The 23,599-nt window shown below is 44.0% G+C and overlaps 1 protein-coding gene across 2 annotated transcripts in view; it reads right to left on the bottom strand.

Moving 5' to 3' along the window:
- Positions 1–1,908: 1,908 nt before the first annotated feature.
- The window catches only part of PAIP2B (poly(A) binding protein interacting protein 2B), a 48,377-nt gene continuing 26,686 nt past the window's right edge, over positions 1,909–23,599 (bottom strand). For both annotated transcript variants that reach the window (XM_007175536.2, XM_007175537.2), the window contains exons 2-4: positions 11,832–11,980; positions 8,563–8,739; positions 1,909–7,586 (exon numbers count right to left, since the gene is read on the bottom strand). In XM_007175536.2, the coding sequence (XP_007175598.1) occupies positions 7,530–7,586; positions 8,563–8,739; positions 11,832–11,969 (372 nt within the window). In that variant the 5' untranslated portion in view covers positions 11,970–11,980 and the 3' untranslated portion in view covers positions 1,909–7,529. The remainder of the gene's footprint in view (positions 7,587–8,562; positions 8,740–11,831; positions 11,981–23,599) is intronic.

The raw sequence follows: 23,599 nt of genomic DNA, 5'->3' as shown, positions 1-23,599 counted from the left end.
CAACAAGAGAGGCCGCGACAGTGAGAGGCCCGCGCACCGCGATGAAGAGTGGCCCCCACTTGCCACAACTAGAGAAAGCCCTCGCACAGAAACGAAGACCCAACACAGCCATAAATAAATTAAATAAATAAAATTTAAAAAAAAAAAGAGAGTTCCTACTCTCGCTTTAAAAAAAAAAAAAAAAAAAGAGTGGCCCTCACTTGCCGCAACTAGAGAAAGCCCTTGCACAGGAACGAAGATCCAACACAGCTGTAAATAAATAAATTAATTAATTAATTAAAAAAAAAGTTAAAAGCAACATTAAATGGCAACTTAAAAAAAAAAAAAAGACATATTTATGTTCTTCAGGGTACAGCCATCACTTCCTTACCATTGCCCAGGCTCTGCTATTCCAGATGGACAGTGGAGGGCTTAGAGCACAGCAAGGAGCACAGCTTGATGGACTTCCTAGTGCCAGCTCATAAGTATTCACTAAATATTAGTTGAAAAAATGAAGGCAGTGTTAAACTGCACAAGGTCACTTTGTGTTCCTTTTTCCTTTGGCCAAAGGAGATGTGATGGGGTAGCTTATTCTCCAGTTAGTTAGGCTCTGTTACACAGAGGTTGCAGTGCAGAAGGTCATAAGTGATTTTTGATGAGATTCTCCCCCTTTAATTTTAAACTTATAATCTCCTTCACTAATAAGATATCAGGAGCAATTAATGGGATTCCGCACTGCCAGGGCATTGAATATGTATGTATTCATCTCATCTCAGCTTATAACAGCCAAACAAGAGAGCTGGGAACAAGAACTGGACTTGAAGAGGCCGGCACTGCCTTAATCTACCTGTGTGATCTCGTGGACAGCACAGCCTCACCTGCGCCATCCATCCAGCAAATGTTCACTGAATGTCTTCTACCTGTGATGAGTGCTCTAAGGATTTTCAGTATAAGGATTAAAAATGAGTACACCGTTACACCTTATACCAACAGAAAGTTGGTAAAAATTTATGGACTGTACTGTTTACAATATCTGCACTTCTCTTTAATGTACTTAGTTTAATGAAAATTTTAAATGAATGAATACACCATTCACATCTTTAAGGCTGTGAATAGTTCAGGCCCTGTATAGACATAACTATCTCAAAAAGCTGTAAATAGGCAAGTCAGCTCAGATTTTTTTAAACCTGATTGTAGGAAGGAGGCAAAGAAAAGACAGCACTCAAAACAAAACCCATTGGCTATGGTCTGGTCCCGTGATCTTTTTACCATAAAATAAAGCCCCTCAGAGAATCATTGGGAGATTCAAGCTAGGTGTAAACCGAGTAAGAGTTACTAAACTAACCTCCACAAGAGCAAGGATGATGTCTGCTTGTTAACTCCAGCAGCCCTGGTACCTAGGACAATGCTTGGTACCTAGCAGGTTCTCAAACTTGTTCAGTAGTTGAAAGGCAGATACAGAAGCCCTTTACTTGTTTTCTAGATGAGTCAGTTTTGCCCAGGAACAGGAAAATATCAGCTATCCAATTGCCCTTCAAACCCAAGGATTTCCTGTTACCGCCTCTGAGCAAAGCCACACACATTATTGCCACTGTCACTACCATGTATTAAGTGCCTATCATATGCCAGGAAGTATTTTGAAATTAAATTTGGTCTAATTTTCACAATAGCCCCAGGAGGAAGGTGTCACACCTTTACGAATAAACAGGTTCAGGCCAAAGGCACAAAGTGGTGGAGGTGGGATTCACTCAGGTCTGTGACTTCCAAGACAATGCTTGTACTACTTTGTAACACTGTTTAGAATGGAAAATCACGCAACTAAAACTGTGATCCATATTGAGACAAAATCAAACACACCCCACATATACGCCCCCTTGTAATATGATATGATGACCCAACTGTAGGAAAAAGGGTACCACTGCCAGCAAATGCATTTTATTCTCATTTTAATGAGATTTTCAACAGCTGCCATTTGGTTTGTATAGCAAATTTTTTAAAAAGTAACTTTTTTTCCATTTTTGATATTTTTATGAAAAGTATTTTCTTCAATTTTAAAGCCCTGCCCCTCCCCCAAAGTATTAATAACTACCATGTGATGTGTATTTAGGGGAAAAAAAAGGAACAAAAACAGCTTTTAAAACACTTGAGAAATAGGGATAAAGGTCCAAAGTCCAGGCCTGGGCCTGCTGGAGGTGCTAAGCTGCCCTGGCACGCTCGGCGCTTCACCGTCCACAACAGCAGATGCGTGGGCCGTGCACAGACCCGCTGGGATGTACCGCAAAGGCCACTCCCTTTCTCCTCCTGACCGCCTCTGCTGACTGTCCTCTTTCCTTCCAAATCGGTCTAACAAAGGCAGCACGATCTTTAACACAAGTTCAGCTGTGTAATGGAGACGACGCTATTGAGCAAGTTCAGAGATTCCTCCATTTTGTCGGGGAGGAAAAAACATTCAACACAGTATTGATGGTTTCACTTTCTTGTCCACTCAAACACATTCTCATTAACTTATTAAGCTAATCATCAGATGCTTCAGAAGCCCGATGTGTAGACAGCACAGAAGTTTCATGTAAAAAGGAAGTTGCAAAATTATAAAAAATTTCTGCAGCAGTTCAGGCTCCTCGCGGAGCTTCTGATGACGAAGCTGGTTCTGATAGGCAAGTCCCTTTGACATGCGCAGCAGCCCCGCCAGGAGCCCTATGGTCTCAGGGGTCCATTGAGACCACAGGAGGTTGAAATCCAAGTTTAAAAGACCCCCTGCTGACAAAATATATATCCATCGATGGAATATTATTTAGCAATAAAAAAGGAACAAACTACTAACACAAGTTATGCCATGGATGAACCTCGAAAGTATATGTAAATGAAAAAAGCCAGATACAAGAGACCACATTTTGTGTGATTTCATTGAGATGATGTCCAGAAAAGGCAAATTTATAGCGACAGAAAGATTAGTGATTCCCTAGAGCTAGGAACAGGTATTATCATGTAAATAGGCATGAAGGATCTTATTGAGGGGGATGAAAATGTTCTAAAACTGAGAACTGTATGGCTGTGCCACTCAGGAAAGTTATTAGAATCACTGAATTGTACACTTGAAATGGGTGAATTTTATGTTATGTAAAATATGCCTCAATAAAGTTGTTTAAAAAAAAAAGTCCCTGTCTCGCAAACCACCCGTCAAGCATTAAACATTTCTGAAGGCTCACAATCAACAGGACAGGATTATCAATTAGTGTTGAGTTACAGCGTGAAAACATTGTACTCTTATAGTACATAGCCTAGAATGTTTCTTTACTATTTATAATAGTAAAAGGTAGCCAGTAAGAAGGGAGGATTGGGGAAGAAAACTCAGCAGACCTCACAAATGGGACTCCTAGTAACAAAATCTAAAGGGGCTTTTTCTTTTAAAATAAAGATGGTGCATCTGTCCCTTTGTAGATTTCTCTTCTGTCCCCTGGGGGTAGGGTGGTGAATCACTTGGCTAACGCCCCATAGAGATCAGTGTACTCAGCTGTCCTGTTTGTATGACCCCACCCCCCCTAAAATCTCGACTGGGGACAGCAGTGGGGGGCTGGGCAGTGAGGGCAGAGGCCAAGTAACAAGCAGGAAACTTGAGTGTTTCCTTGGGTCAGCCTCCTATTCCCCTGTCCTTTGTCACTAATTGCAGATTCAAGATGGGAGAAATAAAGACAGAAGATTAAAAACAAAGGGGGGGAAAAAAAAAACCTTACAAAATTGTGATGAAATTCAAAAGGCAGCAGAGCACCGGCTGCAGAAAAGTACTCTGTGTACTACACAGGGACCAGGAGAACTAATGATCTCTGCGAGGCGAAACGATTCCCATGGGTAACCGTGGGCAGAGCTAGGAGGAGACCAAGGTTCCTGATGCTCACCAGATCCCAGTCAATCCTCCTGTTCTCTCCATCAACTTCCCAAACTAATGAGGTCCACATTTATCCCAGAGGAGAGTGGCTAGGAATACACAGTCTTTCCCAAAAGGTGCACGTCTCCAAATCTTGGTCAAATTTGTCAGGTCTCTGCCTGAACCCATACATCAACATAACCTAACCAAGCAACATTCTTAACCCGTGATGCCAGGACCCTTATTGAAGAACACTTGCCCCCTCCCATCTCAGGAGTGTAGATTCCTGGGCTCCTGATGTTTATACATGGGCTTTGCAGCAGCACCAATGCAAGAAGATCCAGTCAAGCTGTTTCCTTTGGCTACTTCTTCACACAACTTTCCCAACATATATTAATTTCTACTCTGAAGTCAGAGTGTTTGACTCACCTCCTTACTTCCCAGCATCTTCAAAATCAAGACAGAACTTTGACATTATAGCAATACACAATTTGAAAAATGCTGATTACCTCTAAAAACATTTTAAAGTTATAATTAGCATTGTAACCTTAATTAAAGAGACCCCAGCTGTTATGACTTTGGAAACTAAAGGTGCTGCAAAGGTCCGCCCTTTTCCTTGCAATCTTTTTGGGTCTGACCTTATGTGATCCCCAAAAGTCAACTGCTGCAGTCAGAAACTGCTCCAAAGACCCAAAGGTGCAGGTGTTCAGGCCTAGGCTGTATCTATCAAGTTTCCTGCTGCAGTTCAAAGGGCAGGAGAAAATAAAAGGCATTTCTTTTGTTTTTTACCCCTTGAAGAGCAAGAGATAAAATCATTTTCATTTTGGAGTTTTAGAGTCCAATAATCACAAAATCAGTCACTAATAAACTAACAAACACTGGGACCAGCCAGAATTGGCAATTGTTGAAAATACATATTCTGTTTCTATACTTAAACTTCCAGTTGCCAATTAAAAAAACTTAGAGTAGTGGCTTAAATTCAATATCAAAATCATCACTTATAATACCAGCTTCATCCTTAAAAGGTAAAGGTGTCTAGTTTGGCTTGCACCCAGAACCTCTCCTATGAGGAAAAGTCTGAGATAGAGGTTCCCAGCCTTTCCCCAGTGAAGATCCAATAAGACCCACACGCATTTCCTGTTAAGGACTTGGCAAACTCTGACTATAGCTGGGCCTGTGATCTGGGTGACAATTGTGCTCCCACCTCACAACATAGAATAGATGGAGAAAAAGGTCACGCTGCAAGAGGAACCGCTGGAAGCACAAACCTACACATTTGTGTAGGGGGTCGCACTGCTAGCTGCTTCCTGATCCTGAGTCAGCGCACTGTGTCTGAGTGGGACCGGAATGGCCAGCCCGCAGGTTCCACTGCTTGGCTGGAAGGAAGCTTTCTTAGTTCTGACCAAATATGCCTTGTGGAACCACGCTGACATCCTAGATGAAACCCCACAGCAGATGGGAAAACAAGCCCTTTGAACTACACCAAATACCTTAGCCTATCCTGGTGTCGGAAGGGCAAGCCTGCTTCAGGATGAAGAAACGGCTCGATCTGGATCCCTGGAGGACTTCCCAGACCAGGAGCCACAGAAGAATCCATGGTGCTCTTTGTGATGGAGACACCATGGTCAAGACAAAGGCTCTTTCTGCAATCCCAACACATTTCCAGCAGCCTTCAGAAGTCTGAGCTTGGACAAGTTAATGCAGATTGAAGGAGGAAAAGCAGCCCTGGAAGAAAGAGACCTCTATTTCTGCACTTCCAAGGTCCTCTCCTTATTAGAGGCAACAATTCCAGCTGAAAGCTGAAGCTGGAATTGAGACATTTCTTTATTCGTAGCCCTCCCTGAAAACGAGTTAAGAGTTCCATTCTCTCGAGGTAGAGACTTTGGGAATTCATGAGCACATCTGACAATACGAGCTCCCTAAACCACTCTCCCATGACATGTGACCTAACAAGGAAGGGCATTTTTCAAATGATGCCATCCTAAAGACTCAAACAAGGAAAAGATGTGGGTTCATATTTTCAATCTGACATTAACCTGTGGCTGTTCAAAAAGTCAACAAGGGACCTCATAAGAAAAAGGAGAAATTCTTAAATTTTCCAAACCCTAGTCCTTTCCTTCCAACCTCTGTCCCACATCCACATACTGAATTTACACAGACTTGATTTCAAGCTACATGATCTTTTCCTGATAGGCCTATCACACAAGACAGTGGCAGTCATACAGAAGCCACTGTCCTTCTCAGGCCCCTGCAAGTCCTTGCCCATCCTGGGAGAACGGCCAGGACTGGACATGCTCTCTTTTAGACCTGACTCTCCCACCGACTTCTCTAGCACACAAAGGCAGCTCCTGGGCCAAGTTTAGTTCCTTATGAGTATCAACAATGACAACAAAAACCCCTGTGACTTGTGGGCAGGAAAGGAACATACCCAGGAAGTCCAACCTAGAAAACTCAAAAACCTGGGTATGTGGGAACAGCAAAATTTTACAACTGCCGAAACTGTCCTGGTGGGTCACACAGTCGCAGGGTCAAACGGGAGTCACTCTCCTAGGCTTTTTTGGAGTTCTTCTGCATAATTCTGTAAGGTGGGAAGAAGCATCCAAATTGTGAACTGAGCTTCTTGCTAGTGTCCTGAAAAATACATTGAGTTGTGAAAGTGCATAAACCTTTCTAAGGAAAGTAAAGTACCAGGTGGACCAAGTCCTCATGGGGCTGGAAAAAAATTGTCGAAATAAATTTAAGACATAACTAACAGGATTCAAGGATGACTTCTCCAGGCTGATGCTGATGGCCAGCACCACATGCCTCTCATACACCTTTGGTAACAATATCTTTTCTTAAAAACAGAGTGGAGTTGGGGTGGAGAGGAGACAGGGGACTAGACACCATGAGACGAAATGGCAAATCCACTCTAGTGCTCTTTTACCTTGTAAATTTTGAGTCTGATGGTAGCTGTAAACAGAGGCTTAAGAGTAGGCCAACAGTAACTGAGCGACTCAGGTGACAATCACCAGCCCAGTCCTCTCCTTCTGCTTTACAACTTTCATCAACCAGATGGTTGATGATAGTTGCTTCTATTGGTTTCCAGTACTTTAAGCCTGTGTTTTCTTGAATGGGGTTCAGGCAGGGAGACATGGGCTCAGCAGGCCACTGGTAATCCCAGCTCATCACAGGAAACTCCCAGGGATCAGGGAGCTGTGCATTCTGGTTTACAACACCTGCTTCTTCCTCTCGCCCCTCTTCCCATCCAGCTTAATAGACTGAGTAAGTAGTGCTCTAGGTGTTCATTGCCCTTGGTAAGTATACAGCAGAGCGGGAAGGGCATTCTTAAACACCCAGATTTTCTTGGTCAGCTTATTTTGTTTAAACACATACAGCAGAACATTCCTGATGAAGGACGGGGTGGGGGGGGGGCGGGAATTGCAATTTCCCTAAATCAAAAAGCTAATAATAATAGGAAATTGCTCCAAATGAAAGTCAGTAGAACAAAAGAGAAATACTCAGAGCCTTGTAGAGAAAGACTGAGCACATTAGTTACTCCAATCACAGTGTCGAGTTAAACCACTGTCCCCTTTCCCCGCTGTGCACCCCTTGCCCGCCCCGCCCCCCTCTTCAGCTCCGCCTTTTTTGTGCAGCGCTGTCCCCAGATGTGGGGACGTACAAGTTCTCCTCAAAGCTTTCTGTCAGCTCAGTACTTCACTCCTGGAATAAATTCCTTGGCATCCGGGTTCAGGTTACTTTTGCTCTGAAATAAGAACCAAGAGATAATAAATCCCAAGGCAAGCTGCACTTTAAAACGTATTTTCTCCTTGCTTCCGTCATTACCAGTACCTTCCTCTCAGCCTCAAGGAGAGAAAAAATAGAACTCCTTGCAACTCAAGCTGTTGTTGAGTTGTTCCTTGCTGGGCTGCTCTCAATGTTCTGATGTACTAAGCCCTGCTGACCTCATTTTCTCCTTCCTGCTTTAGACTCCTGTTCCCTTCATGATGCTTTCATTTAAATTTCATTTAAATTTGACTCCAAAAATAATTTTTCTATTTATTAGTACCTCAACTTGATGAAAATCAGAGTACTCCATCAAACTAGTTTGGTTACCACAATCCCTATTTTTTTTTTTTTTCTCATCTTTCTGTACTCTCTGGTTATCTACTCTCTTGTGAATATCTAAAATCTCATCAAACTGCAGGGCACAATCATTCAGAAAGTGAGTTGTGTGAGAACAATATCACTTACAGAATTCTGACATTAGGTCAACATGGAATGCAAGGAATTTATTTATCTGGGCTTCTAATTATAAGTGGAAGATGGTCTCTTAGGAGTATATTCCTTCCAAAGTGAACAGGCAATTTTTATAACAGCATCATTCAAAATTATAAATACAGATTTGTGGGATTGTAAAAGAAAAGGACAGCAGCAAGTGATAATTTGAAACCAAACCTCTTCCATGTTCAAATTTTTATCCTTAATCCCAGTTCTGCTTTGAAAAGCCCATGGGAGAAAATGAAGTTGGTGATGCTGCAACCATGACGTTTGCACAGTGCTTTAAGAGGTGCAATGCATCTTCAACGCACCCCCTTATTAATGCCCAGGTGATGAGTGAAGAATCAGCGGCTCAGAGGGCTCCACAGCTTGCCCAAGGTTGTAGGGCCAAAAAAGAGTCTGTGACTCTAAATCCTATATTCTTTTCACTATGTCACATGTGGAACTACATATGCTCTTACCAAAATATCTTCAGAATCATGACCATCACTGACTGACAGTCCATTTAACTGTTGTTGCAACTGTCCCACGGCCTGAGGCAGGTCTCGCGATGGAATAAACCAGTCCTGGTCTTCCTCATCCAGCATCTCCTGGAAGCAGCGGTCCAAGAATTCTTGCTCCTGCAGCTCCTCTTCCACCTAGCAAGCAAAGGGGAAGAGCTCAGACGTACTGCCCCAGTGGGGCTCACACCTTCCAGTTTTTTCTCTACCTCTTTCTTTCAGAGGTTGTTACTCTGCAGTTAAGAATGATCTTGTGGACTTCCCTGGTGGCGCAGTGGTTAAGAATCCACCTGCCGGGACTTCCCTGGCAGTCCAGTGGTTAAGACTTCGCCTTCCAATGCAGGGGGTGCAGGTTCGATCCCTGGTCAGGGAGCTAAGATCCCACATGCCTTGCGGCCAAAAAACTAAAACATAAAGCAGAAGCAATGGGCTTCCCTGGTGGCGCAGTGGTTGAGAATCTGCCTGCCAATGCAGGGGACACGGGTTCGAGCCCTGGTCTCGGAAGATCCCACGTGCCTTGGAGCAACTGGGCCCGTGAGCCACAATTACTGAGCCTGCGCGTCTGGAGCCTGTGCTCCGCAACAAGAGAGGCCGCGATAGTGAGAGGCGTGGCGCGCGCACCGCGATGAAGAGTGGCCCCCGCTTTGCCACAACTAGAGAAAGCTCTCGCACAGAAACGAAGACCCAACACAGCCATAAATAAATAAATTAAAAAAAAAAAAAAAAAGAATCCACCTGCCAATTCAGGGGTCACGGGTTTGAGTCCTGGTCCGGGAAGATCCCACATGCCACGGAGCAACTAAGCCCGTGAGCCACAACTACTAAGCCTGTGGGCCACCATTACTGAAGCCCGCGCGCCTAGAGCCTGTGCTCCGCAACAAGAGAAGCCACCACAGTGAGAAGCCCGCACATCACAACGAAGAGTAGCCCCCGCTCGCCACAACTAGAGATAGCACACACACAGCAACGAAGACCCAACGCAGCCAAAAATAAATATAAATAAATTAATTAATTAAAAGAAAAAGAATGATCTTGTATGAGATCTACTAAGAATTATGATGCTTCTAATGACAGGCTAGAGAAAATATAACTTTTAATTTTTCAACCAAATTCCATCAAAAATAAGGCTGAGGAAATAGTCAAAATAGCAGAAATTCCAGGTATTCACAGATCTTCTAATATGTGATACAGATATTTTCCACTCATATGGCACTTACAGAAAATCATTTTAAAGCTTGAAATTCTTTTCTCAATCTTGTTGAGAAGCGATTCTTCCTAAATTTCCCATCTTTCAGCTATGAAAAGGGTACAGGAACTATGTAACTAGACCACTACCTGGATAGTGGAGATTAAATCAAAACCAACTCCCAGCTTCTGGCCCACTTTTCCGGTAATGAGGCCCCTACATGACTTTCATAAACTTAGAAAGATATAAAGAACACTTTTTTGCATACCAGTAGAAAATGATGTCATCAACGCAGTATTCTTTCAAAACAAGAAGAAGTAATATGAGTATTTACACAACTGCATATTTCTTTTTTTTAATTAATTAATTAATTAATATATATATTTTTATTTTTGGCTGCGTTGGGTCTTCGTTGCTGCACACGGGCATTCTCTAGTTGAGGTGAGCGGGGCTACTCTTCATTGTGAAGTGCGGGCTTCTCATTGCAGTGGCTCTTGTTGCGGAGTATGGACTCTAGGTACGCGGGCTTCAGTAGTTGTGGCATGCGGGCTCAGTAGTTGTGGCTCACGGGCTCTAGAGCGCAGGTTCAGTAGTTGTGGCACACGGCCTTAGTTGCTCTGCAGCATGAGGGATCTTCCCAGACCGGGGCTCAAACCTGTGTCCCCTGCACTGGAAGGTGGATTAGTAAACACTGCGCCACCAGGGAAGTCCCCAACTGCATGTTTCTTAAAGACTGTCTTAATCTAAAGCAATATATAGCTAGGATATTTTACACTTTTTTGCAGACACTGTTAACTCTTAAGAAAGAGTATGCTTCACTCTGGAGGTTAAGTGTGATTTTAACAGGCTTCCCGCTTCTTGTTTGGCCATCACTTTCCTGCAGGAAGCCTGGTGACAGATTCACAGTTCACTTGAGCCACCACCAGAGGGCTGGTCAAGCAAAAATAATCACCCAAGCCAGCCAATATAGTTAACCTCATGAATTCAAAGGAAAAGTCACTGGTAGCAAGACTTAAACATATTATTTCAACATTACAATTAGCCACACTTTTCTTTTTTTAAATATCAAGTACTTAAAATAACGAGAAAATATTTCCAAGCTACAAGATTTAACCTGACTGCTCAAGATGTGCCCTTCCTCTCCCCAAGAGCGTAACAACATGCTCCCTGGTATTAAATCTACCCTTATTCACAGGCACAACCCACGAAAATGGTTACCTGGGCCCAGGGGTGTAACAGGAAGCATGGCCTATGTACTATTCACACAGATCATACCACAATGGGCCACATGGGGTGGTAACTCCTGGCTGCCCCCCTAAACTTGTTTCCTTCTCCCCAAAGCACCAGGCTGTTCAGTTAAAATCACATTTCCTGTCTCTCATGCTGGATATGGCCATGTAACTATTAATCATGTAATGTCCCCAGAAGGGATGTGAGCATTTTGGCATCACTTGGTTAAAAAGAGATCTTTGCCTTGACATTTGACGCTCTGCCTTTCCTTGTGGCTTGACTTCCAGCTATCCTGCATCTGATAAAATGCCCTGGGCGCGGCAGAGCAACATCATGGAGGGCACCGTGCAGTTGCAGAGTCACCTGTCTACCTGGAATGCTTACCTTGGGCTGTTAATGCCACAGACATATAAGACAATGAATTATTGCTGGATCTTTGTGGAAGCAGTCTAGCCTTCCCCACCTAATACACTCTCTATCTCAGACTTGCATTCTGCCAGTCTCTGAGTTCCTATGTGGGGCATGCCAAGCTGGCCTGTCTGCACACAGCTGCTGTTTCCCAGAAGTCTACACCAAAACACCATGGTATTCGATCCTCTTTTAATTAGCATGGAAGAAATATTTCAGTATCGTCCTCCAAGGTATCTTCAATCTGGTCTCAGCAGCTGAAGTTGCTTCTTGGTCAGCCCCGACCAGGCTTCTACATATTTTCAAGTTGTTCTAAAGCCAATGAACCCATTTCTCTTGTAACAGACTGACGGTAAAATACTATAGCTGTTGAATTATACATCTCATTAGCCTTCCACTTCTTTACCTGTCTGTTGAAATCCTCTTCATTCTCCATCCACATGTACTCTGCAAATGGGTTTTCCTTCTCATCATGACCATTTAACCCCTGGTCCTCTTTGGATTTTATATTGGGTGATGTATTCGCCACACTGGATCCATTCATTATGATAGAACCTAAACAGGAGCAAAAGAAAGGATAAAATGATACAAGGATCAAGGAAATGAAAAGATTCTTCCAGATGCTTCTGAAGTTCTAAATCAAAGTTATTAACTATAGATGAATAGAAACTGCTAGTCTATAACTGTTACAAAACTAGCCATATCCTCTTACCAACTATACAGATGCACGGTGCTTTAAGAGTTAAAAGAAAAAAACATCTAGGCTCAGTTAGCCTTTCTAAGCAAGCGGGTTGGGGGCCGGAGGTGGGGGGTATTTTTTCAAGCCAAATTTCTGTAGGTTCTAGAACGTAACCAAGATCACACAGCTTCCTTATTAACGTTTAACTAGGTAGAGAAAATGCATTCTTAATAAACACTGTAAACAATTGCCCCTTATTCTGATTCTTAAGCTGTGTTTTTCTTTAAAACATTTTTCAAAAATAATACATGTTAATTGTATTGAAAAGCGAAAAGGAGAAAAGTTAAGGTCACCAGTTGTCTAACCATCTAGAGTTAAAAATGATTAACAATGTGGTGGATATAAGCTTCCTGACTTCCCCTACGTGTGTACATATACACACACCCATTCTCCAAGGAGGCATTCGTACAGTAACAGCATGATGCACCATCCTTTGCTTTTTCTCATTTCTATGTTAATACAGCCACGCTGTCATTTGGTGTATTTCCTGTATTTCTGTATTATAAAGGTTGGATGAACTTCTGGTGTTCATTTTTTCTAATGATTTCCTTAGGATAACTCCTAGAAATAGAACTGCTGTATAGGAAAGAACGTTTGTTTTTTTTAAGGTTCTTGATCTATTGCCATGCCGCCATAAGAATTTAAATTCCCACTGGTATTATGTAAATGCCTTCTCTGCACTCATGAGTATTATTATTTTTTAAACCATTGCCAATTTCATATAAGAAAACTTGCAAGTTATTGTTTACATTTACATTTCTTTGATTTTTACTGAGGCTAAGTATTTTGAGATAAGCTTACTAGCCATTTATATTTCTTATATTGTAATTTTTCTGCTAAAGTACTTCACCCATTTTTCTCTCAGGGTATATATATCATTTCCTTACCTTTTGTAAGAATTTTTATTACATTTGTCATCATTTTTATTTTTCATAAACTAATTTATAAATAAAAATTATTTTTCGCTTAATTTTTTGGTGGCAGTTTTTACTGGCTTTAATTTTTGTCTGCAGTTTGTGTGAGTGTCTGTCTATGGCTTTTCAAATACGTACGTATTTTTAAAAATTGGTTACTTTGGTTTCCAAATCCATTTTGATGTGTTCGCTATCATCTGAAATATGTCTTTTTTCTGTACTTTATTTAAATCTTAACGATTCTTTAAAAACCACTGCAAGTCTTTACTCACTCTATACCACCTCCCCTAAGCTCTTGTATGTAATGAGCATGGTGTTACTACTACTTAATTGTTCTGTTTCATATGTTTAATTTTTCTCTTTCCAATTATAAACTCCTGAAACACAAGATGTAGGTTTCTATATTTTGTAACCTACCTCAGTATTAGGAACTCCATATCTACTGTGGATCATCGTGTTTAGGCGGATCATCGTGTTTAGGCAACTTTCTCTTTCTAGCCTGTCTCCTTCCAGTCTCAACTCAATCCCCTCCCAACCATCCCTGGGGCATTTTTAAGTTTTAACAAATTATTTCCTCACTCATTTCTATCTTGGCAACACTCATGAAAAAGTCCTTCTCTGCTTCTGGGTACACTAAAAAAATTATTGCTTACTCCCCTTTAAAATTTTTGCAATTTTCTAACCTGTTATGAACATTAGAAAATCTCATCTTCTTAAAAGACAAAGTAGAATTGTGAAGAGTAATAAGAATAGATGGAAACACAGCTCAGTGATAGCTCAAAAAGAATTTAAGACAGAACCCATTTAATTCACTGTTGGTTTAAATAGGGCACCTAGTATGAAATATATCAGTTTAACATATTTCAGATAGAGACAAAAGAAATCAATGATTATTCCAAATATTGCTCCAGAATAATAATTCCATAAGGCTGTAAAAGGGAGGAAACCAGCTCTTGACTTTCACCACTTCCATTTGCAGCATTACAATGATAGAATCAAGTCTGCTCTAAATGCCAGGGCAACTGCATAAGTAGGTATTCCTAGTCAGAGACCTTTTTTTTTTTGGCTGCATTGGGTCTTCGTTGCCGTGCATGGGCTTTCTCTAGTTGCCGCAGTGGGGGGTTACTCTTCTTTGCGGTGCGTGGGCTTCTCATTGCGGTGGCTTCTCTTGTTGCAGAACACGGGCTCTAGGCGCACCATCTTCAGTAGTTGCAGCATGCAGGCTCAGTAGTTGCGGCACGCGGGCCCTAGAGAGCATGGGCTTCAGTAGTTGTGGCGCGTGGGCTCAGTAGTTACAGCGTGTGGGCTCTAGGGCGCGTGGGCTTCAGTAGTTATGGCGCACGGGCTCAGCAGTTGTGGCGCACGGGCTTAGTTGCTCTGCAGCATGTGGGATCTTCCCAGACCAGGGATCAAACCTGTGTACCCTGCATTGGCAGGTGGATTCTTAACCACTGCGCCACCAGGGAAGTCCCAAATCAGAGACTCTTAAAGGTCTTGAAACTTGCTGGGTAGCAGATTACATTCAGTATATATAGTATTTCCAAAGATTCATTTGGCAGTTGTTTACCACCAACACTGATTTCTCCCCACATTATGGAAATCACCCACAGAGAATCAGAGTTCAGTTTTCTGAAACATCTGCCTTTGCCCAAAAAATAAATCCTGAGTGCACATGACCATAAGGAAAAAGGGAAGACAGAGGAAGAAAGAACAGAATAACCCTGCGAATTCAAGACCAAGGCAGAGCACAGAGAACAAACTGCAGGATACACCTTCATGAGAAAGGGAATGGAAAATTACCACAAACGCAACATGGGGATTATCCAATTTAACACAAACACTTTAGAGAAGTTGAAAACACTGAGATATGAGACTGTCAATACTAGGAAAGTGGTTCTCTCCACAGTAGGTTATACAGTATTGATTCGTATTTTATACCATTCCACCTGTGTTTTCCACACAATTGGGAAGTTTGGTTTCTCTAAATAGCAGCAATCCAACAACTTAATTTGTGCAGTGTTTAACAATTTATAAAGCACTTTCATATCTATGCTGTAACTTAAGGCACATAATCTGTCCAACCTCACTTTTAAAAAACCACCCAGACAGTGCTAAAGTAAGACCAAAGAAGGTACTGGTTCAGGGGTTAAGCAAACTGGGTTGCTGGGTTAGTTCAATAACAACACTGGTTTGTGGGCCTTCTGGGTGACAGTGAATTGGTGCTTAATGTGCCCCTCGACTTTAGAAGTGGGGTGGGAATGGGGAGATTTTGCTGGAGAATGGTAACTCCTAGGTAAGACACTTGGGGAATGCCTTCCAACTTGAGGAAGACACCAGGTAAGATACCACCATTGCCTGTAACTTCCCAGACTTTCCTGCTTCCGAAGTTGCATGTTAACATTCTCTTTCTGTTTCCAGCCCCTCTCCGGCTCACCATCCATCATGCGTGCCCTCCAACAGCACAGTGTTTCTCTAATCATCTTATTTTGATTTTTTACGTTCATTATTTCACTTGATCCTCCCACACCAAGGCATATCATTGTGAAATTCTAGTGTAGTGGAGACAAAGAAAATACCCCCAAAGCTTCCAGAGATGGGGGGAAATGCTTGGTTACATAAGCAGATCACAAATCAGAATAGCTGCTACGTTGTCAGCTACACTACGGAGAGGCGCATGTGAAAAGGAATTCAATCTTATTAACAACCATGTGATTGACTTTAGAAGTTCATCTTCCCCCAGTCAAGCCCTCAGGTGAGACAGCCATTCCAGTTGACAGCCTGACTGTAACTTCATGAGAGACTCGGAGATAGAGGCACCCAGCTAAGCTGTTCCCAGATTCCTGACCCACAGGAACTGTGAGATAATAAATGTTTGTTGTTTTAACCTGCTAATCTTTGGGGTAAGTTGTTATATAATAATAAATAACTAACACAGGTATTCAGTAAACACTGACAACTATCTCTGCCACATAGACCACCAGTTGCCACATCTTTCCACTTATCTATCAAGAAGTCAAATGTGCAGTCTGAAGTAGGTCATTACTTGAGAAGTTCTTCAAGAATTAGACCTCAGCAGTACATAAAGTAGTTGGTGTCTGGTCTGTGTCTAAACTGCATTATGAAATCTAAGAACTATTTGAAACTTCTTCCCCCTCTATCTCACTTTCCCTCTTACAGACACGGCAAACATGCTGAAAATGGAAAATAACGATTGTCATTTGGCTGAAGATGGGAAAGCATGTAGTCCTGTTCATAGTCAAAACAGGAGTGCTAAGCTCCTGCCAAGCATTTGATTTAGCACTTTACCATGGTCAAGGGTTTGTGTTTAAGATATTTGGCTTGAAACAGAGGCCTTGGGTCTCAGCCACAAAGAACGTCAGGGCTTTTAATGTATCTAGGATATTTCTAGAATACATACTTCATCAGTTCAACACTTTGAAAAACCACAACTTTCAGATACAACATGTTCACACCAAAAACTGACTATTTTTTTTAACCTAAATGAGATTTTTTCAGAAGCTATAAACCTAGATCGTGCCCAGGATAACAGTCTGACTGTCAAGAACACTTGGAACTTTTGACTCAATTACTGGGAAAAAGTCAATTGAGTAGCTGATATAAAAACTAGTCTCTACTATTCTGTTTCCTACAGTTTTGTTAACTTCATTCAGTCTGGTTAATACTGGTTAATAAAAATTAAACATTATGGACAACAATTTTACATTTTATTTTACTTCAAACATGCTGCCACTAGATTCAGGTTCTGTCTTTTCCCAGTTACATCTTAGCAACTCAGGTAATTAGATGCACTCACTCACTAATATCTGTGTGCCTATCTACCCCGGCACTGTGCTTGACTGCTGCTTTGACAGGGTACACAGTCCTTTCCCTGGTGGTATTTACATTCTCTCAGGAGAGAGACAAGCAAATAATTAAGAATAATTACTATTAAATTAAAAGGAGAAGTAAAAGGGAGTATGAGAAGACAACAGGAAGACCCAATCTAGTCCAGGAGTGGGGGACGGTTAGGAAAGGTTTCCCTGAACAAGCAACATTTAGACTGATACCTGAAGAACTTAAGTTAGCTAGCAATAGGGAGGAGAGGGTAAAGCATGTGCAAAGACTCAGAGGCAGGAGGGAACTTTCAGGAACTACAAGAAGGTGGGTATGTATATAGTTGGAAGGTCAAAGGAGAACCAGAGGGAGAATTGCCAAGGAAGGGAAATGAGGTTGCAGAGGCAGATGGGGCCAGATCATGCAGGACATCAGAGGCCACATGAAGGATTTTAGATATCATCCTAAAATCAATGAAAGACATTAAAAAGTGTTCTCAGTAGCATAGTGACATGACTCAATTCATATTTTGAGATCACTCAGGCTGCCACATGGACAATGGATTGGAGAGACTGAGAGTGGATAATGGGAGACCAGTAAGGCAGCTAATGCACTAATCCAGATGAAGGAAAAAAAAAAAAAAAAAAAAAGAGGTAGCTACTTGGACTAAGATTATGGCAGTAAGAAGAGAGTAGGTAGATTCCAAAACTACTTTAGGTTGTTCTGGTGAGGAACTGGATGTGGGGAGACAGGGTGAGGAAATATCAAGGATAACTTTGGCACAAGCAACTGGGTGGGTGGTAATGTTACTCACTGAGCTAAGGAACTCCGTGGGAAGGGCAAATTTTTCTTGGGTGGTGATGGGGAGTCGAGGTATAAAGGGTGATGCGTTCTATTTTGGACACATTAAATGTGTAATGCCTCTGAAACACTCAAATGGTGACATAAGTAGGTTGTTTATATGCATCAGTAGGTGAGGTATGGCTAAATATAGAAATTTGGACTAGCTGTTTATAAATGGTAACAGAAGTCATGGGACTAGAAGATATTGCCTAGAGAAAAAGGGCAAAGTGAGATGAGAAGAGGGTCCAAGACCCAGGCCTGACAAGTGTGAACATTTTAAAAAGTCAGTTACAGGAGGAGATAATATAGAAAAGGAGACAGAGAAGGAAACCAGAAGAGTGTGCCATCACAGAAATCAAGGGAGGACAGAACCCCAGAGTAGTGAGTTGAATGGTAGCTCCCAAAAAGATATGTTCAGACCCTAATCCCTAGAACCTGTGAAGGCTACACTGTTTAGAATAGGGGTCTTTGCGGATGCAACTAAATTAAGGACCTTGAGATAAGTAGATCATTCTGGACTATCCCAGTGGGCCCTAAATCCAATGATGTGTCCTTATAAGAGAAAAGCAGAGGGAGATTTGAGACAGAGAGAAGGTGGCAGTGTGACCAGGGAGGCAGAGATTGGAATGATGTGGTCACAAGCCAAGGAATGCCTATAGGCACCAGAAGTTGAAGAGGCCAAGAACAGATTCTCCCCGACAGCCTCCAGAGAGAGAGTCCAGCCCTCCCAACACCTTGGTTTTTGACTTCTGGCCTCCAGAACTGCAAGAGAATAAATTTATGTTGTTTTAAGCCACGAGTTTGTGGTAATCTGTTACAGTAGACACAGGGGACTGACACACCCAGTAAGGCAGGTGTGTTGAAGGCTGATGCAAGGTCAAAAGGAAGGCTGAAGAGTGTCCACAGAATTTAGGACCATGGAGGTCTCTGATGACCTTAATGAAAGCAGTATCCATAAAGAGAAATGAGGGAGAAAGTCAAATGGATGAGGTATGAATCGCAGTGACAGGAAGTATTAGATACTCTCCCAAGGAGGCCAGCTGCCAAGGAAAGGAATAGGAATGAACAGGAACTGGAGGGGTGAGAGGTCCCTGGAAACTTTAAAGACTGGACAGTCTAGAAAATGTTTAAATGTTCACAGGAAGAGTCTAGTAGAGACAGAGAGGCTACAAATAAAAGAGAAAGAAGGAATAACTGACAGTGTAGGCCATCGGAAGGTAGGAAGGGATACGTCCCTACATTATTTTATCCTTCCAAAACTCTTGAGAGGTAAATAGGCCATAGAAAAAACACTGAGTTCACTGAAACACTTGAAGGTTGAATTAACTGTGATCACACAATCAATAAATGGTGATGCAGGGAATTCAACACACATCTTCTCTGTCCTCCTTTCCTCCTTCCCTCCCTCCCACTTGCTGACTCTATTCCAGCCACAGTATTTACTAACTCTTCCCTGAGGACACTGGCGTCTTTCCTCTGGGCCTTGCAGAGGTTATTCCCATGATCTGGAATGCTTTTCCCTCAGATGTCTGACTCATCTGCCTCGCTCTAGACTGTTCAAATTCCACCTTCCCAGTAAGACTTATCCTGTCTACCGTTTAAGCTGAAAGCCTTGCTTCTCTCTGCCCACAATCTCAACTCACCATATACTGCTTAATCTCCATAGCATTTATTACTGGCTAACCTACCAGATAATTTACATGGGTTTCTGTTCTCCCCTCCAACTGGAAGATAGGCTGCACAGACTCAGGAATTTTGCCATTATTAAACCTAGTGGAGGCCCAGCAGAACTCTAGGGTCAGCCAGAACTGGGCACAATTATAACTCTTGTGATTTGATATTTCAGCGGTTTAGCTCAGAGCCAAGCCAGTTATTAAAGAGGATCTTTTCTGCTATTTTAAGCAGCATGGTAAATTTGAGGTAAACTTAAATTTTCAATAATTACAGAGCAGGTATGAACTCTTCCTTTGTTGCTCCAGACACATGAACCTGGATGCCAAATCCATCCTCTCTGGGTGGAGTGGGAATGTATGAAGATGACTGGCCTAAGTCTCAACTGAATAAAAAGATGCCCCGAAAGACATTTAAACATTTTCAAAAACTAAAATCATAAAGTGTGGTTCCTTATCACACATCAGGGATTATCTAGCCTCCAGTGTGGTCGGAGTGGTGAGGGGACAGAGACACATATAGAGAAGCCAGGGTGAGCCACCCCATCTCTCCCTCCTCTGGACCTTAGTTCCTCCTGATTGTCACTCCTTACACTCAAAACAGATTTCAGGAGTCAGCACATGCAGCCATAATGTGTGCCTAATTCCACATTCCAGTCACTGGGACACAAAATTTTGGTGTCTTAAGTCTTGCTCCCACATCACCACTCACATATGTCAGTTCTTCCTCTACAGCTGAGTCAGTGAGTAAAGACACATAAACAGAAGCAGATTAACACGAACAAGATTTTATTGACATATATATATGTACATAAAGCTGGGAAAGAGAAGGGCCCATTGGGGCAAATGCATAGGGGGAGAGGAAGCATCTGAAAACTGCAGTGGGCATCCTGCCAGTTCCAAGTCTAGGGAAAACTGGCCAGGAGCTTGGGTGGCCAAGTTAACAGTCAAGCCAGGGATGGCACAGGGGATGATACAGCCAGCTCTCTTCCATTCTCCTAACTGGAACTTCTCAAGTCTGGTGTAGTTCTGAAGTGGGCTCATATGCTCCTCACCCTCCAGCACACACACACACACACACACACACACACACACACACACACTCTTGCACACCCCTGAGGTGTGGTCCTCCGGCTTGCTGTAGGAAGAGAGGAGGTTAAGTTTCACTTAAAGGGGCTGAGCCGCTTTCCAGTGAGGCAAAGTCCATTCATGGTGACACACAGTTTGCAGAATAAGATCTGCTCTTCATTTGTTGAGTTTCTTCAGAGAAGAAAGGAATTCGCTGGTGGCTCCTACGAAGCCCTGGGCAGGTTATGCGGCTGCCAGACTCCTATGAGCACAGGCACAGCTGCCCTGACCAAGGCCTGCAAACACAATGCTGGCTCGTCTAAGTCAGAGAGGTGCCCTGACTCGGGGACCCCAGTGTTCTTCCTGAGAGTGGCGCTTCCTCTCTAAGTATGGATGCTGCTGTCCCCCATGCCACCACCTGGGTGTTGACCGGGAGGCCTTGGGTGCTTTGTATGAATGCGGCACCAGAAGTGTATCCAGTCACAGCAGGTGTGGTGCTGTCCCCCATCGCCCACCCCATTCTCTGCACAGATGGGTTCCAAGTCTGATGGCAGTTATTGACACAGGGCCTCCCAGCACCGGTGAGATGTTGTGCCCTCCATCCGCACCACCTGTGTGTTGGCCAGGTGGGTCCCAGTTGTAAGCGGGAATACCAGGTCCTCCAATCATGGGCATGATGTTGTTCCCTCCTATATGACCACCACCTGGATTGTGGGCAGGTGGGCCCCTTGTGTTTGGTAATAAGGTAGAACTAGAAGTGTGTTGAAACCCACGGGTGGTACCCACACTTGCAACTCCAACAGATGTGGTGTACTCTGATGGAAGGTGGAAACTGACACGTCCCTTGACACAGATTTCTTCTCCTTGGTGATGGAGCTTTTAAATGTAGATTTTCTACATCCAGATGGGCCCTGGGTGCAGTGATGGAAAGTGGCCTCCAGTCGTGGGGATGGTGTTATCCCCTGCCATCACCATACCACCAGTATTCAGCCCAGGTAGGTCCCAGGTATTTGGATTTAAGGTGGAATCAGGTATGTTCCCAAATGCTGAGCTGGTGCCTGCCCCTCCTACTGCAGCAGCCTTGCCGTGGTCGGGTAGATGGCAGGTTGTCTGGCCCAAAGTAGGAACAGAAGCGCTGCTGGGTGCCCCACTTAGTCCTGCCCCAAAGTTAAGTGGTCTGGATTCCTGTGAGTGAGTGAGGCCTGGGGCTGACACACTGACTCCAAGGCTCCCACCGGCCGTAGGGGCTGCAGGTCCCATGAACAGTGGGCCCGGTGTGGTGTCGGCAAAGAGCGAGCTACTGTCCCCAGTACTGGGCATCCTGGTGGCAACTCCAAAGCCAGTAGCAACGGACACAGCCCTGGGGAGAATGCCTGGGTTGTCGCCAAAGGCCGGCTGTGTGTTGCTGGTGGTGGCAAATAGGGAAGCTGGCAAAGCTGACTGCATGATGCTGACTCGCGGTGGCTAGGCTGCAGGGGCGACTAGGACTTTATCTTGTGCTGGGGCTACTGGGTTTCCCAATAGAAAATAATCGTTAGGCCTCTGCCCATCGTTGGCCCCAAATGTGGCCTGAGATGGGAGACCTGGGTCCAAGAGAAGCTTGAAGTGTTGGTCTGTTGGCCGATGTTGCAGGTAAATGAGTCAAGGCATGGGCTGAGGCATTGCTACCACTGGGTGGTGTGTTCTCCGCAATAGGAACAGCCGTGTGAAATGGGTATTGGTTCTCCCTGGAGACAGGGGCAGACTGGAAAATGACAGCCTAAGAAGGAGGTGTGGTGTCCATAGCTTCGGCGTCAGAGGTGTTGCCTGCTGAAGCACCGATAACGGCTGAAGCCATAAATGGGGGGCTGGGGAAAACAGGAGCCGAAGCCGTAAATGGGGGGCTGGGGAAAACAGGAGCACCAGGGGGAGAGGCTCTCTGCTGCCCGTAAGAGGTCCCAAATATGGGCTGAGGGTTGGTTTGGGGGCCAAAGGGATGGTTAAAAATTGAGGTGGCGCAGGGAACCATCGGCACAGGTGGGGTGATGGACACTGGTACCCCTGCAGGGTGCCTCTGCTCCACCCTGAAACCTGGGGGAGACCTAAAAATGACAGCTTGGGAAGGGGCAGTAGTGTCCATGTCAGTGACATCAGGATCTACAGTAGGCTGGAAGGTCAAACTTCCAGATGCCGTGACCATGGTGGAAGGGATTGCCATAGAAGTCATGGGCTGCCCAGTTAGAACAGGGGGATTGGGCTTCCCTGGTGGCGCAGTGGTTGAGAGTCTGCCTGCCAATGCAGGGGACACGGGTTCGAGCCCTGGTCTGGGAAGATCCCACATGCCGCGGAGCAACTAGGCCCGTGAGCCACAACTGCTGAGCCTGCACGTCTGGAGCCTGTGCTCTGCAACAAGAGAGGCCGCGATAGTGAGAGGCCCGCACACCGCGATGAAGAGTGGCCCCCGCTTGCCACAACTAGAGAAAGCCCTCGCACAGAAACGAAGACCCAACACAGCCAAAAAAAAAAAAAAAAACCCAGGGGGATTGATGGTAGGGACTGGGAGAGGAGTAGGTAAGTAGTAAAGGAGGAGTAGAATCTACAGAAATGGGTGTTGGGGGTTCCTTTTCATGGGACGGTGGCTGGACCTTCCTTATATTATTCAGGATCTTGTTCCACTGACACTCAGTGTTCTTCTCCAAGGTGCCTGGGTTTTCGGCAAGAGTTAAGCACTGAAGCTAAGGAGGAGGGGGCCACTCACCTCGATCCCTTGTCAGTGGCAGGGGCGACCTCAGCCCTGGCGGGGGGGACCTCAGCCCCAGCAGCAGCAGAAAAAGCGGCAGGGGAAACTTCCGCTTGCAGGGCCTACTGCTGGTAGACACCAGAGAAGGGGACTTTCTTGATGGGATGTCTGAAGATTTTTCACGCTGCAGCTCCTTCCCAGACATCAGTGAGCCTGGTGAGTTGGGCCGGTGGTCTTCACCCAGCACTTCTTTTGTTGGCCTCTCCAGCAGCAGGGAGCAGCATGTGGTTGGGGCAGAGAACACCATGGCATGGGATTCAGGCTTCCAAGGAGGCAGGACATCTCCAGGATCTCTATCTGAGCAGATGACATGGCTTTCTGAGGAGG

Source organism: Balaenoptera acutorostrata, chromosome 12 (genome assembly GCF_949987535.1).
Source record: "Balaenoptera acutorostrata chromosome 12, mBalAcu1.1, whole genome shotgun sequence".
Lineage (NCBI taxonomy): Eukaryota > Metazoa > Chordata > Mammalia > Artiodactyla > Balaenopteridae > Balaenoptera > Balaenoptera acutorostrata.
The sequence above is the reverse complement of the archived record's forward strand: the minus strand, read 5'-3'. Positions and strand labels throughout refer to the sequence as shown.